Source organism: Ictalurus punctatus, chromosome 8 (genome assembly GCF_001660625.3).
Source record: "Ictalurus punctatus breed USDA103 chromosome 8, Coco_2.0, whole genome shotgun sequence".
NCBI classification, from domain to species: Eukaryota; Metazoa; Chordata; class Actinopteri; order Siluriformes; family Ictaluridae; genus Ictalurus; species Ictalurus punctatus.
In genome coordinates this window covers 26,646,403-26,662,276 of record NC_030423.2, presented here as the reverse complement: position 1 = coordinate 26,662,276, position 15,874 = coordinate 26,646,403, and the positions used below count along the sequence as shown (strand labels likewise).

The following is a 15,874-nucleotide window of genomic DNA, read 5'->3' as shown; positions in this document are numbered from 1 at the left end:
TGTATTTATTGTTTGTGTTAAAAGAATATAGTTAATTGTTAATAAACCATAAGGTGCCTTAGAGATTTTGTGCTTTTTTTAAAAAAAAAAAAAAAAAGAAAGAAAAGAAATAAAAGATCTTAGATCTTTGGAAGACATTTACAGTGAATAGAGCATGTAGCGATACACACTGAGCGCGATTCACTGATAAACCACAACTCAGTGTAGATATTATCTGTGTTTGTGACAAGAAAAAAGCTTAGAACTTCAAATGACATGATACAGCGTGTTATATGTTCTGTATGCCAGACCTAAATAACTACCACAACTAGTCTATTTCTATTATCTATACAGAGAACAACAATCTGCTGCATGAAAGCAGCCAGTGATTCACTGTGATAGGATTTAGTGCTGCTAGTGAAATGGTGTTTAAAAAAGGCCACACCTCCTTCACTGTACTGATCAGCACAAAGGCCACACCTCCTTCACTGTACTGATCAGCACAAAGGCCACACCTCCTTCACTGTACTGATCAGCACAAAGGCCACACCTCCTTCACTGTACTGATAGACAAAGGCCACACCTCCTTCACTATACTGATCAGCACAAAGGCCACACCTCCTTCACTGTACTGATAGACAAAGGCCACACCTCCTTCACTATACTCATCAGCACAAAGGCCACACCTCTTTCACTGTAATGACGCAAAGGCCGCACCTCCTTCACTGTACTGACAGACAAAGGCCACACCTCCTTCACTATACTGATCAGTGCAAAGACCACACCTCCTTCACTGTATTGAAAAACAAAGGCCACACCTCCTTCACTGTACTAACAGGCACAAAGGCCACACCTCCTTCACTGGGACTAATGAGAAACGGGGGCCAAACCTAAACCGACCTGACTTCAATATGCTCGTGTGCTGCTCTGACCTTTTAACGGTTTGAGGCGTGTTGAACATGATAAAGATGTAATCTCCTATGTTGGGTGTGAAAGCCCACAGGAAGTCTTCGCCTCGATAAGCCCTGTCCAGAGAATGACTCTGATAATAAGTCAAACTGCTGTTCAGCATGGCAGGAGGGTTCTGGTGGGCTTTATACAGGACCTGCTTCCCAAAGTCTTTATCCTGTAAAATACCACACACACACACACACACACACACACACACACACACACACACACACACACAAGGACAGATCGACCTTTAGTATAAAGAGAATATAGTAGATAATTACTCATGCTATTTTCAGATTAACATGTGACAATGACTCCTAAGATGTGCGAATGATGGGAAACGAGAAGAAAGACAATGACTCACTTTCAGATTCTGTATTTTGCCAGGCAGGGAGGAGTGCACGCCCACATGCTGAAACAGGGAGGGCTTGAACGTGCGCTTCAGCTTTGCCTTTTCACCGTTGCAGTGTTTCTGTAAAACAGGAACACAACCACTTCCAAATCTCATTTCTTATATACCTCCTCACATCTTTCCTAACTTCTAAATGTTTGCATCTCTTTCGTTTTTTTCGTAAATGTATCCTGAAAACGAATTCGCTACTATATAAATAAGTTGCTACTATATCCATACACAACCCAATAAACTGCAAAATCAGTGTTTACTCAACACATTTACTCAACTCCAGATTTATTGGCACCCTTCGTAAAAATACCCCAATAACACGCACAGTAACTGGAGAAAGACGAACTTTAGTCTCTAAGTGTACCCGTACATGGTGATAAACATGGTCTAATACGCTGGGCAGTAAGTGAAGACAGTCAGAGATGTTAGTAGATACAGGTAACAGCTTGAAATATGAACAGGACAGCGTGTAACTCTCAGAACGGGCGTCTGTATTACGTAACAGACGCCCGTTCTGAGAGTTACACGCTGTCCTGTTCATATTTCATGCTGTTACCTGTATCTGCTAACATCTCTGACTGTCTGACTGTTTTATTCCCGTCCCGGAGTCTCACGGGACGGGAATAAAACCAACTAAATGATGTAAACTTACGTCTATAAATATAAAGATAATAACTGTATAAGTGGGATTAAAAAAAAAAAAAAACCCTCTGCACAATTCTAATTGAGACCAATTAAGAGGTGGAGGAACTGTCAGAGCCAGAATTCACACACCTTGCTGCCAATGGTTATTATTTACAGAAGGCCATGCCCACTTTGGTTTAAAATCCAAATATAATGATAATGAGTCTTTATTGGTCACGTATACGGTAGAGCACAGTGAAATTGTTTTCTTTGTGTACCCCAGCCTGTCAGGAAGTTGGGGTCAGAGTGCAGGGTTGGACATGATACAGCGCCCCCTGGAGCAGAGAGGGTTAAGGGCCTTGCTCAAGGGCCCAACAGTGGCAGCTTGAACCCCCAACCTTCTGATCAGTAACCCAGAGCCTTAAACAACAGGTACGAGAAGTGGCATTACTTTACGCATCAGTCACCTCGCTGGTAAAGACTTTAGCAACGTTAGTACTAAAAATGTCATATTGTTGATCTGGTGTATGGGGTTGTTCTCATTCTGGAGCCTGGTCTTATACGACAGCCTGGGAGCATCTCCAAAATGGCTGCCGAGTGTACAGAGCTTGCAGTAGAAACTTATAGGGGCTTGAAATCTCGGCAATGCTCTGCTTGTTGGTCACGTATACCCAAGATTAGTCCAACAACTGAATACGTTCCGGTTAGCCATGGTCATAAGGACTTCTCTAGCTATTCATCGGATTTGTACAGAGTACTAAGAAGGCATCCCACGAGGACTTTAAGAACAAGCGGTTTTAAGTTACAAAATACCCTGCAATTGTTTTAGAATACAAGGAAACTCTCGTCAACTTTAACCTTTAACCTTTAAACCTTAGTCCTTGAATTGTATTCTGCCTCGCTTGGATGCAAGCAAAGCTCAAAATGTCTTACACTGTCCTTCTCTGGGTTACACATTTTGACCCAGAGGATGTGATCCAGCAGCCAGTCGATGGGTTTATCCTTGTGAAACATCAAAAAAAACTCCACAATAGAGGGCAGCTCTGAAGTTCGGAACAGCTTTCCTGTAAAGGAAGGGGAAGTGTTTTGTGTGTTAGGGTGTGTCGAGTCGATTCGTATCAGAAGTATTCATTTCAAATTGGTGGTGGTGATGAACACAGTGTAACAGAGCGTCAGTGTGTGAATACTGACACCATGCTTGTGTCTGTCTCTCTCATTCTCTGTGTGTGTGTGTGTGTGTGGGGTGTGTGTGTGTGTTCATGTTCTCAGGTTCCATATGTAAAAGAAAAATGTTTCTCCCATAATATCAGATATACTTTCTGCATTGTTATGATAGAGGATATTATAAGAGAAGGAAAAAAAGCGAGGGGAAGAAGAAAAGAAGCAAGTTGACTAGAGAAGAGATGAGAGATATTAGAATTGATGAGAACAGATAAGTGAAAAACAGGAGGGAAAAGAAAAGAGAGAGAGAGAAGAGAAAAAAATAGGGGATGAGAAGAGATGAGAAGTGAATAGAGTAGACAGGATGAGACGGGAAGGGAACAGAAGAAAGAAAAAAGAAGTGAGAAGAGAAAAGAAGAGAATAGAGGAGAGGAAAAGAGAAGTGTAGAGAACAGAGGAAGAGAAAAAGAGAAGAAGAGAAGGGAACGGAAGAAGAGAAGAGGGGAAGAGAAGATGAGAATAGAAGAAGACAAGAGAAGGGAAGAAGAGAAGAGGAGAAGAGAAGGGAAGAGAAGAAGAGAAGAGAAGAAGAGAAGAAGAGAAGAGGAGGGAAGAGAAGAAGAGAAGAGAAGAGAAGAAGAGAAGAGGAGAAGAGAAGAAGAGAAGAGAAGAGAAGTGAAGAAGATAAGAGAAGAAGAGACGGGAAGAGAAGAAGAGAAGAGAAGAGAAGAGAAGAAGAGAAGGGAAGAAGAGAAAAAGAGAAGAAGAGAAAAAGAGAAGAAGAGAAGAGAGGAAGAGAAAAAGAGAAGAAGAGAAGAGAAGAAGAGAAGGGAAGTGAAGAGAAGAAGAGAAGGGAAGAAGAGAAGGGAAAAAGAGAAAAGAAGAAGATAAGAAGAGAAGAGAAGAGAAGAAGGGAAGAAGAGAAGGGAAGAAGAGAAGAGAAGAGAAGGGAAGAAGAGAAGAGATGTACCTATGAAGCCCAGTTGTGAGAACTCCAGGAAAAGCCATTGCTCAGTGTCCACATTACTGATACGCTCCTTTATAATATCGCTGTATCCTGACTTTGCCACAATGTCATCCTCCAGCTGCCATGATCACACACACACACACACACACACACACACACACACACACACACACACACACACACATACACACACACACACACACACACACACACACACACACACACACACACACACACATACACACACACAAACATTTAATTAATACTATTTATACACCATAGAATAGAAGTATTAGAAGTAAATATCATTTCAGGGGAATACTACTACATACTACTACATCAATACTACAACCATCTAAACCACCTCTACTCACGCACTACAGACTAATTAATCACACTCGCCCCTTCAATACTAATACACGACTGCAATCAAATCTGATCTCTGTACAAATTCTAATCAATACGTATATTGTAATAAAATGAATACGTGGTTGAATTTTGTGTTTCATACAAACAAGATCGTAAGAAAAAGGTATGCACGCTCACCCTCTATGCCTCTCACCTAATCTAAATTGTACAAATGTGACAGCGTGTTGGGGAAAATAATCCGAATTTCTAAAAAATAAAAACACAACAATTTATGTAATTCTTTACATTTAAGTGGAGACACCTTGGGAAATTTTCCCTCGAGTATAATATGTTCTGGATATTTTTCCTGGCAATACGGTGATTAATTAATTAACCCATTAATACCCGATACCCATGCGGTCAGTTAAGTATACATTTGGATACGTTTTCCACCCTTCGGATGTCACATTATCGAGCTGTAAACGACACACAACATGCTAGGTGTGCTTGCTATGTGCTATACGCTATGTATAGATCATCACCTGGATGTAGTATCTACCCTTGTGTTGAGCATACAGCATGAGGTAACTGTAGTCCAGGTTTTGTTTCGTCCTCCATCTAAAAATACACACTTAGAATAAATATATTTTCCATATATGGGCATGGAACATGTTTTAATTTAAAGATGAGCGCGTACTTCACTCTTTCTCTTGAGTCACCGAACGTTTCCTTCAGGTTAGACAGATTTGGATAGTAGAAGGGCGAGGGCGAGATTACTTCGACCAATCCGGACTTCACGTCATCTGGAAAACTTCACGCACACACACCATGCAAGTCAACTTACTATAAAATATACTACACACCTAGAGCACGTAGAGTCCCCTCCGAAAGTTTTGGAACGGCAAGGCCAATTCTATTTTTTTGGCTTCGACATTGAAGCCATTGGGGTTCGAGATCAAAAGACGGACGTGAGACGATTGATCAGACTTTCAGCTTTGATTTCCTGATATTTACATCTAGATGTGTTAAACAACTTAGAACATGGCGCCTTTGGTGGCGGACCTCCTAATGTTTAGGTGAGCAAATATGAAGAAATAACACTTAATATTTGGGTGCATATCCCTTGCTTGCAATAACTGCATCAAGCCTGTGACTCACTGACACCAAACCGTTGCGCGGTTCTTTTGTTTTGCTTTACGAGTCTTTTACTGCATACTCTTTCAGTTGTTGTTTGTTTCGGGTGTGTTCTCCCTTCAGTCTCCTCATCTGAAGGTGAAATGTTGCTCAACTGGATTAAAGTCTTGTGATTGACTTGGCCAGTCTTAAACCCTCAACTACTTCCAGTCTTTTGTTGTGTTGGAAGGGCGTTTTGGATCGTTGTCTTGCTGCATGATGAAGTTCCTCCTGATTAGATCGGATGCATTTCTCTGTAAATTTGCAGACAGATTATTTCTATAAACTTCTGAATGCATTCTGCTGCTACCATCATGAGTTCCATCATCAATAAAGATTAGTGAGGACGTTCCTGAAGCAGCCCTGCAAGCCCAAGCCATGACACGACCTCCACCATGTTTCACAGATGAGCTTGTATGTTTTGGCTCATGAGCAGATCCTTCCTTTCTTTCTCCACACTTTGGCTAGAGGTTCATCTTGGTTCCAGAACTTTTGTGGCTCCTCTCCTCTTTCTTTGCGATTTCCAATCTGTCTTTCTGATTTTTTACTTCCGATGAGCGGTTTGCATCTTGTGGTATGGCCGCTATACTTCTTCCCTCGAAGTCTTCTTCGAAAGGTGGATTGTAATACCTTCAGCCCTGCCCTATAGACGTTGTTGTTTTTGTGAATTTTTCTTCACAATGTTTCTGTCATCAACTGCTGTTGTTTTCTTTGGCTGAGCTGTTCCATGTCTGTTGCTCACCACACCAGTATTTCTTCATTTTTGAGGTTATTCTAGACGGTTATACCGGCTATACCCAATGCTTGTGGATTCCTCTGATAGATTTCCTCTTTTCTCAGCTTCAAAATAGCTTGCTTTTCTCACAGCGACAGCTCTCTGGTCTTCATGTTGGTTTATCCGTTTTTAAAAACAAATGTCAATATATAGCGAAAACAACAGGATTGTCCTCGCTGTTCCAATACTTTCAGAGGGGACTGTATGTGTCCTTTGTAGCTCTATAATTACTGACAGTTTCATTTTATCAGCTTATCAGCCCTGCATATCTGTGGAACACTATCCAAATATTGTTTGACTGGTGATTTATTCTCAGCACTGACTTTGTAGTGTGTGTGTGATGCAGGTGTGTTGTTGTGGTGAGAAAACAGCCACAAACCACAGTATTGCTGTGGGCAGAAAGCGACACAGATGAAACCTGATGAGCCCTAGTCTGTAATCATACACCTACAAAGTGGACCAACAAGATTTGTTGTGCAATGCATAGAGTACATGATTCCAAATGTCAACAATGCTGTATGCAAATGTTTGTAAATCACTGTCTTTTTCCATCCATCCATCCATCCATCCATCCATCTACATGGGGTCTCAGGGGAACCTGAAACATGGGGCACAAGGTGTGGCACGCCCCAAGGTGTGAGGTGCCAACCCATCGCAGGGCACAATCCCACACTACGAACAATCTGGAAACGTCAATCAGCCTACAGCACATGTCTTTGGACTGGGGGAGGACAGGAGTACCTGTAGGAAACCCCCACTGATGGGCCAAACATGCAAACTCCGTACACACAGGGTGGAGGCAGGATTTGAACCCCCAACCCACAGAAAGTACATACAGTACAGTCAAGCTGAGGCAGGGGATACGACATATGACACAAAAGACATAGACCTGGTCTGTATTATTCATAATATCTGCTCAATACCCATTCAACAAATATAAAGCTGTAAAAATATGTGTAAAAACAGATCGCCCGCAAAGCCATCAACTCCCACACCCCACCCCCCACCGCAACTCCCTCAACACAGTCCTCCAACCATAAGTATATTTCATATCTGTAAAAAACACTGCACTGCCAAGTCAGTGTGTGTGTGGCCGTGATGGGAAATGTCATTCTTTTAAAACACATCTGCTGATAAAGTAGCATGTTGTTTGTGGGTTTCAACTTCCTGTGCTTCACAGTATCTTGTTCTATGTAACCATAACAAGCCTGAGCGAATGTGGCAGAACAGTTGATTATTGCAATATTACTGTTTATTTAAAAAAAAAAAAACCCAACAACTATAATTAAAAACCAAATGAAAAGACTTACTTCTCTTGAATGCTTTTTGCTATACTCTTCACAAAGGTATTGTTTATCTGTGAAGGAAGGAAAAAAAAAAAAACACCACCAGAAATATAGTGAGAAATGAAATTAAGTGGAAAGAAAGAAAACAAACATAGTCTGAAACTTTCAACGGAATTGACACATACAGCAAATATATACAATTTAGCAATCACAAATGGCTAGGATCCAACACTGTACACCTATACACACTTTACACAAGCCTACATATGACATAAAACACTTATGATGCAAAACCTGTTCTGTAACGTGTTCTGAAAAAAAGGAAAAACAAAAGCACAACGATAGTCCTTCGGCAAACTGTATGACCTACGATATTTGACAGATTCCAAAAAGAGGTGTGGTCATAAGCCATGCAGTTTATTATATGCAAGGGGGTAACCATGGTATCGACATGGGGAGGGGGGACCAAATCCCCCCCAACATCCAAAGTTTGATACTGAAAATTCGCATATTTAGAACATAGTTTTAGGATTACAGTTACCGTTTGAATTCACGTGATTTCTGAGTGATAGAAGCTTCCACAGCATGGGGAAACCTACCACACCGAGTAGAGCCGAGCTAAGATGTGTGCAGGCAAACCACACACGCTAACATTTAAACATGCAATCACGTCTTTTAAACCTACTCAGAAAGGACGGCTAGTTATGAAACTAAATTCAACACTGTTGTAAATACAATTTCCCCATGGATGCTTCCAAGCAATGCTGTGCTGCCTGCATTGTGACCAGGTACCATTATTTCCCCAGAAGAGCAATGACTGACTTAGATGATAATTGTAATTTGATAAACTCAACATTCTGTTTGTGTAACTGGTGTCATTTATTATGTTAATCTCACCATGCTGTTTAGCTTGCTATGTAATAAGTGTACAAAGTGTACAACTATATATAGTGGTAACCTGAAACGTTAGCTATGTAAAGGGTACCGGAGTTTTCTTTTCTTAATTCTAAAGACAAACTGCCATCACCGGTTCTGAATGGATGACTACAATACGTCCACAACTCAGACGTTAGTTCCATATCTCTCGTTGAGAAGCTAGCACACGTCAGCATTATGCTGAGCCTCATATCTGTAAAATCACTTAGTTGTCCTCATCCCGAATGTAGTGTAAAGGAAGGAAATGCTGTGCAACTTTCCTCGCTTTCACTCGCATTTATAACAGTCTGTCACAACGTGAGGGTTCACAGCGAACTCGGCGGGAGGATGTGCAAGTGAATGGAACGTTAACGGTCAAAAACTGGAACTGACGTTAGCGTAGCCTACTTCGTGGGTGTGCGAATATCAAAAGTTAATTGACGTTCTTAAGAACAATCCAAACCACGGTATGATGCCTTCTATACTAAGCTAAGGTCACCTACTATTTAGGTATCTAGATACTCACTGTCTGCAAAAAAAAAAAAAAAGCTGGTATGTTCTGCTGCACTTTTCAACGCTTGGCTGCTGTCTCCATTTCTTACAGACTGAGCTGCTCAAATAGATCAACGAGCTTGTGGAAAATATATTAAAAAGGAATAGACATAAATAAATAGAATAGATGAAGAAAAGGCAGATCGGTTGGCAGGGTTCATTAAAGATATGGAAAATATTTTCTACTGTATATTGGGGGGGGGGGGGACAGATTGGTATTTCCTCAACATTGGGGGGGGGGGGGGGGGGGGGGACGACCCCCGCAAATAATGCGTGGTTACGCCCATGATTATACGGCTATGCAAGTTCGCAAAACAAACTGCTCCCTTCATAAAATGACACTTGGTGACCTTTATAACACACCTTTCCCACTGTATAACTACACATTCCAATAACATTTTCATATATTTATATATATATATAAACACACACACACACACACACACATATATACTATATATTGCATATACAGTATAAATATACATATACACTGTAATTATACCTAACTATCTATCTATCTATCTATCTATCTATATATATATACAGTATATATAAATTTTCTGTAGCTGCAGCTGTGACAGTAGTGCTGGCTGCGAGGTTGTTCTAATACTTTTCTATAATAAATTACACACATAAATGCATTGGGGAAAAAAAAAAAGTTAATACGGTGAAGATTCCTGTAAGGAGATGTTTATTTAGCATTTCTGGAAGCGAGAAAAAAATCTCCAATGTGAGCGCTTAACATTAAAAAGAGGGAAAACAGACAGTCTGATGAGGCGAAAAAAAATGTTCAGAGCGGCTAGAACATACACGATAACAGGAACTCACTTGTGTTGAGGACATTCCATGACATTAGACATAATTATAGCTATAAATCTTTACTAAATAAATAAATAAATGTTAGCGTTGACAAATTGCTGTGGTGTAAGAGGTATAAAACATGCCTGGGCGTTAGGGCGGGACGAATGACAGAGTCGTCATTGATTATCGTTCTACAGCACTCCTTACATAATATACTGCGTACAGGATGTCCGAAAATCCAGGAAGCAATGGGAATATTCTGAGCGGACAGGACAGTCCGAATAGGTTGAGCAAGAAACAGATATGACACAGAGGCTGAGAAAGCACATGGAGCGCGAGGGTGAACATTATCAATACAAGATTAAATATCTGTAGGTTTACTCTGATTGTATATCAGCTTATTATGTTCATTAAGGCTTTAAAACCTTTCTTTCACGCCTTAAAAATCTGCATTTTTACAAGCCACAAAGGGAGAAAGAAACCCCAGAGAAACACCAACTGTCAAATACCTCAGCGATGAAGATGACGATGACGATGTCGGTCTTCTGTTCGGGTGTGAGGTCGAAAATGAGAGAGCTCACGGTGTTCACCAGATAGCTCTGTTTCTCTCTGCGCACTGTGGGGATGCCTAGCACTAGGGACACTACGGAAGCATTAAAACACACACACACACACACACACACACACACACACACACACACACAAACAGAACACAAGGACACGTTAGATCCCGTTCTCCACAGCTTGACAGCTCATATTAAAGCACTGGAGTAATGGAAAAATGCCAACATGGGTACAGGCTCTTTTACCTAAAATTTGAGTAGGGCTTGATGGTCTAATGAGATTATGAACTATGTGAGGAACAGCACATTATGGTATAAAGTCAGTTTAATGTGGGCTGCAGTCAAATACATGTGGTTGGATCCCAGAGCACTCGGTTTTATGCTATTCTCACTGCTGTTTTTTTCTTTTCTTTTCTTTCTGAGAGTGATCTGTAACAACGCATATTTTATCCTCTCTAATATTAAATGAACGCTTGGCATCCGATTCAAATTTTTTGCATAACGTTTTCCTCAGTAAATGTTAGTCAGAGTGCGCAGGAGCTTTCTTGGCGCATTGTAAGCCAATATTTGTATTCCACCGATTATCCAAAACCACCCTAGATAAACTTTATATTACGGCCAATTTACTATGCGAAGCAACTGCCCTTCGATATTTACACAGCAGCACCTCATACGCTTATACTGCACACTCAGCTACTGGTAATTTAGTGACAAGTCAGTCTGGGTAAACAAAAAATGTTGGGTTGACAAAAAGCGCTGAGAGCAGAATGATCTACATGATGAAATGTGCATGTACATCATTAATTGGTTGTGTAAAGTATGCAGACACTAATAATGATGTCTTTGACACGTCTTTATATTGTCTGTTCTTTACATATCAGGACATAAGACGTAAAGGCCGAAGGAAGCCAAGAGAGCAAAACCGTCCATGTTGTTTGGGCGGGAAGGGTGGCGTTACTTGTGGGCATGGGGAAAAACCACACAGAGTGTAACCTGAGATTAACTCCACACAGAGTGTAACCTTGATTCATCACTGCGATATCAATTTGGATACTTTTCCCTTACGATCATTTTCCACACCCAGGTCTTATATTAATGGCAGTTGTGTAAATAACCTGACTCGCGAGATGCTTCCATGGCAACAAGCCGATGCTTTTTTATCACGCCTGAGACGGTTTCAGAATAATCTTGATCCTGGAGTCGGTTTGTTCACGATCAGGAACTGACTCCAGCCTCCTCGATTTAGGCTGTACGCAATCTGCGGACTCTTTAACGACGATTACGACGATCCCGGTTAGACTAAATTCTATAGCAGACTGTGTAGTAGTGCTTGTGTGATTAGAGAAAAATGACTATGTTCTGGTTACATCATCAACCGGCCTCGCATAAACACAAACGTTCTTCAAGATAGCCTGAGGTAATATGGATATTTTATGCTTTATTAGCTTGTTTTGTTTACGTTTCGCCATCACTGTTACACTATTTGAAGCTCTCCTGTGAGTTTCGTGTCATCCTATGTCATTCTTCCACAAGAGTCTATTGAAAGCCAAGATCAACTGATCTTGTGGAATTCTGCTTGATTGGAACACACCAACAACGGCCCTTTGCGGATAAGATTGGACACCCCTGATCTAAATCTAATTTAATCTTATTGATCTCCGCTCACGAGAAAAGACTCAAAATCTAGTAAAAATCCTACAGTGTAAAGTCATCTTAAGGTACACAGGTATTTATTTGTCCTCAGACCGCTCTATCTCTCAGACAGTAACTGAAGGAATTCAACTTGAGAAAGAAACTGACCTCCGCTGCGCCCCTGTCCCAGGTGAACTCTCGGCTGTAGGCTATCGTCGCTCTGTCTGAGGTGGGGCAGGTACAGGAGAGCGTCTAGCTGGAAAAAGTGTCTAGCTGGAAGTGAAAGAGACAGACGCTGCGTGAGTGATGGAGTGAGCGTGAGCAGGTATTGCTGTCCTTCTGAGAGATCATACTTACCCGAGGAGTTACCCAAGGCGTTCCTTGAGGAGTTGGAGAAAGTCAGATTAGCACGAGTGTTGTTTAGTCCCTTTAGTTTCTCCAACATTCGTATCAGTTTATATGACAATTCCTCTCCATGCTGCTCAGCTTTTAATAGCCTCCAGTAGAGCTTGTGGAATTGTTCAGATGCGTTATCTAGGCCATAAAACCAGAATACGTTTAGTTCTGTCATGTCCTATGTCATATAACAACAGTTCATTTCAACTCTTGTAGGACAAGAGTTGAAGTGTCCATATTCTCTGTACTGTTTTAAATGCATGGCAAAAAAAATTTCTATAGAAGTAATAGTATTCTTTTTTTTTATTATTATTTATTTAAAAAAGGCATTGTAGGACACTTTGGTGCCATAGATAGACTGAGGTTTCTCCGGGAGAAAGTGTTAATGTTTTCACTTTACAATCTCTATATCATCTGGGTATGCTAGCTTAACAGCAGGTGGCTATCATTAGCCTCAAATTAAAAAAAAAACATAAAAACAAAAAACACTACAGTATATCATATTAACAGCCTAAAATGTCTGCATTTATTCATAAAATGTCATTTCAGACTAGGTTCAAGGACGCACAAACCCCCTGTAACGACCGAGGAAATCCCTAGAGGGACAACTGGGAAAGCTGAACCAGTTGGGCGACCAATTATATGTGCAATAATCGTGTCCCCCCCCCATATTTTGTTCTCAATTCGGTCACCTGCCAATTCCCAGCCACACTCTTCCCTATCACACAACGGCTACCAACCAGAGAAGGTGAAGGCTAACACACACTTCCTTCAAGAGATGTGAAGCCAACCACAGCATCTTTTCGACCTGCTCCTGCTGCGTCACATGGTAGTGTAACACACTCGGAGGAAAGACCTATCTACCCTCCAACACATACAGTGTATGAGCTCACAGATATGCACAATCGACCAGCAGAGAGAATAACACCCTTCCCACCCGGACAACACGCCCAATTTCGCTTCATTGCGTCCCAGCCACCGATGGCTGTAGCATCATCGGGATTCAAACTCGTGATCTCCTGACCTGAATACCAATAATCCATTTTTGATTAAAATGTACTGGAGAAAAAAAAAAAAAAAAAAAAAAACTTGGGTTTTGACACAGACCTGGGTGTTATGTGTCCATCTGTAGGCCAAAAACCAAAAGTAATGACAAAAAAAAAAAGTACACGCTGAAGCAGTCGTATTTTTGTTTCTGTACATCCTGCTGGTGGGTGTGGCAAATTTGTTTAGGCAAATTCAATGCAAATTTATTTTCAAAACTGAATTTCACCAGGCAGGTCTGGTCTTTAAAATCTTCCCCAGTTGTCCCCAGTGTTCCCCAGCCCTTTTCCCTGAAAAACTCCTTCTCACAAAAGCATTTTCTAAGCAATAGTACTTTGTGCAGTTATTGAGAATTTACTAAATCCTTTAGTCATCCTTTCAAGAAACACTGCATGTTATTTTATTATTATCTTCCAGGAATCTCTCAGCTGCTGTTTCTTTGAGGCCTATGAACTGCACACATGCGAAAACCCTTTCTCATTCACAAAATGCTAAAGATAACGCTGCAGTATTAATGCGCTAATTAAGAAAACCTTTTTGCGTTTGAAGAAAGACCGCGTTGGAAGAGTCCCCAATTTCAACATGTCAATAATCATGGATGGGACGATAATTATTTCCTTATAAAAGTACACATTACACTGTCAGCAGATCAAACGAAAAATTTACGCAGGCTTGCATCCTGAATTGCTTAATGTGTCATGTGAATATGCCATGTGACCACACAGAATCGGATCATATAAAAGCCACGAATGTTTGCTTTAGTTCACACCTACGGGTCACGAATGACGGAGGGACTGATATCTTTTTATAGCCATTTACTAGAAGCCCAAGCTAAAGTTTAATGGAGTACAGCATAAGGATGGAAAGGAATGCATGGCAATTCTGATTGAATTTTTTATTTTTATTTTTTTTTTACAAATTTAAAGTCTACAAAGTCCTTTTAACCCTAAAACATCAAGACATGTAACACCAGCCAAATACTAGCGAAATACTGCGTCAAAAGGCGGAATAACACACTTGAACATAAGCACTATCCACCACACGAGCTCACACACCAATATATGAATGCTTTCCTAAAGCTGGAGTGTCTAAAATTGTATTTTTTTTGTTTTTTTTGGGGCTGTTTGCCAGAATTCAGGCACAGCGACAGTGACGGAGTCGGATGTGTTTACAGGTAAGCCTTTATTCTCATATCAGTATTGCAGGGGATTTAACCGTGCTGAACCGTTGCGCAACAATTTAACTTATCACCTCCATGTCAGTTATAAGTTACCACTTCCCCCCTTCGGATCGCTAACACACAGACACACAGCGGATCACGTAATCAGTTATAACCTGATGCCAGACACGGACCTCGTAAACATACTTTCAGAGATACGACAATAGACGTAATGGGGGGAAATAAATAAATAAATAAATAAATAAATAAATCCTCTACAATTATGTCTTTTTATTTATGACGATTAAATCTTCTAACTAAAGGTACACAAGTCATACACACACGCTTTTGCTATAACAAGTTCTCAGTGAGCGCCAGATCAATCACGGAAACAGAAAATACTGCGATATGTTACTAATATATTTCTAAACACAGACAGGATGGGCTATATTGTAATATACACCAGTCAGCAGTAATATTAAAACCACTGAGAGGTGCCGTGAATGACTTTTTGATTGTCTCGTTACAGTGGCACCTGTCGAGAGGTGGGGTGTATTTATTAGGGAGGAAGTGATCAGTCAGTTCTCAAAGTCGATGTGATGGAAGCAGGAAAAATGGGCGAGGGTAGTAAGGATCTGAGCGACTTTTACAAGGGCCGGATTGTGATGGTCAGACGACCGGGTCGGAGCGTCTACAAAAACGGCAGGTCTTATGGGGTGTTTCTGGTACGCAGTGGTGAGGACATACGAACAGCGATCCGAGAAAGGACAAGCGGTGAACCGGAGACAGAGACAGCGTCACTGATGCACAGGTCGTGGGCATCTACTTGTTTAATGGATGTTCCACAATATTAAATGTATCTATAAACGGGTAATAAAGTGTGATGTCATTCTTCATTCTTCACGAAATAAACAATCGCTATTGTTGTCAAATTCCTGTGGTATAAGAGGAATTTTTGGGATGTACTGTTCCAGGCTTTACACCACCCCTGTTGCGGATTATTTTCCTATAATAGCACGCCCTGTCAGGTTTTATTCCGTATTCGATTTTTCATTTATTTATTTATTTATTTATTTATTTATTTTAAACGAGTAGTATTCAGGAGAAGCAACGAGGCTTTATTCACGAGCATTCTGGGTAAA

The 15,874-nt window shown here is 40.8% G+C and overlaps 1 protein-coding gene across 2 annotated transcripts in view; it reads right to left on the bottom strand.

The window, feature by feature from the left end:
- The window catches only part of zgc:154054 (Glyco_transf_54 domain-containing protein), a 32,607-nt gene that overhangs the window by 14,014 nt on the left and 2,719 nt on the right, over positions 1-15,874 (bottom strand). For both annotated transcript variants that reach the window (XR_006982970.2, XM_017474576.3), the window contains exons 2-11: positions 12,491-12,667; positions 12,302-12,406; positions 10,448-10,581; positions 7,695-7,741; positions 5,134-5,247; positions 4,979-5,054; positions 4,092-4,206; positions 2,894-3,024; positions 1,298-1,405; positions 912-1,105 (exon numbers count right to left, since the gene is read on the bottom strand). Coding sequence is in view for 1 of the 2 variants with exons in the window: in XM_017474576.3 (XP_017330065.1) it covers positions 912-1,105; positions 1,298-1,405; positions 2,894-3,024; positions 4,092-4,206; positions 4,979-5,054; positions 5,134-5,247; positions 7,695-7,741; positions 10,448-10,581; positions 12,302-12,406; positions 12,491-12,667 (1,201 nt within the window). In the remaining variant the exon portion in view is untranslated. The remainder of the gene's footprint in view (positions 1-911; positions 1,106-1,297; positions 1,406-2,893; positions 3,025-4,091; positions 4,207-4,978; positions 5,055-5,133; positions 5,248-7,694; positions 7,742-10,447; positions 10,582-12,301; positions 12,407-12,490; positions 12,668-15,874) is intronic.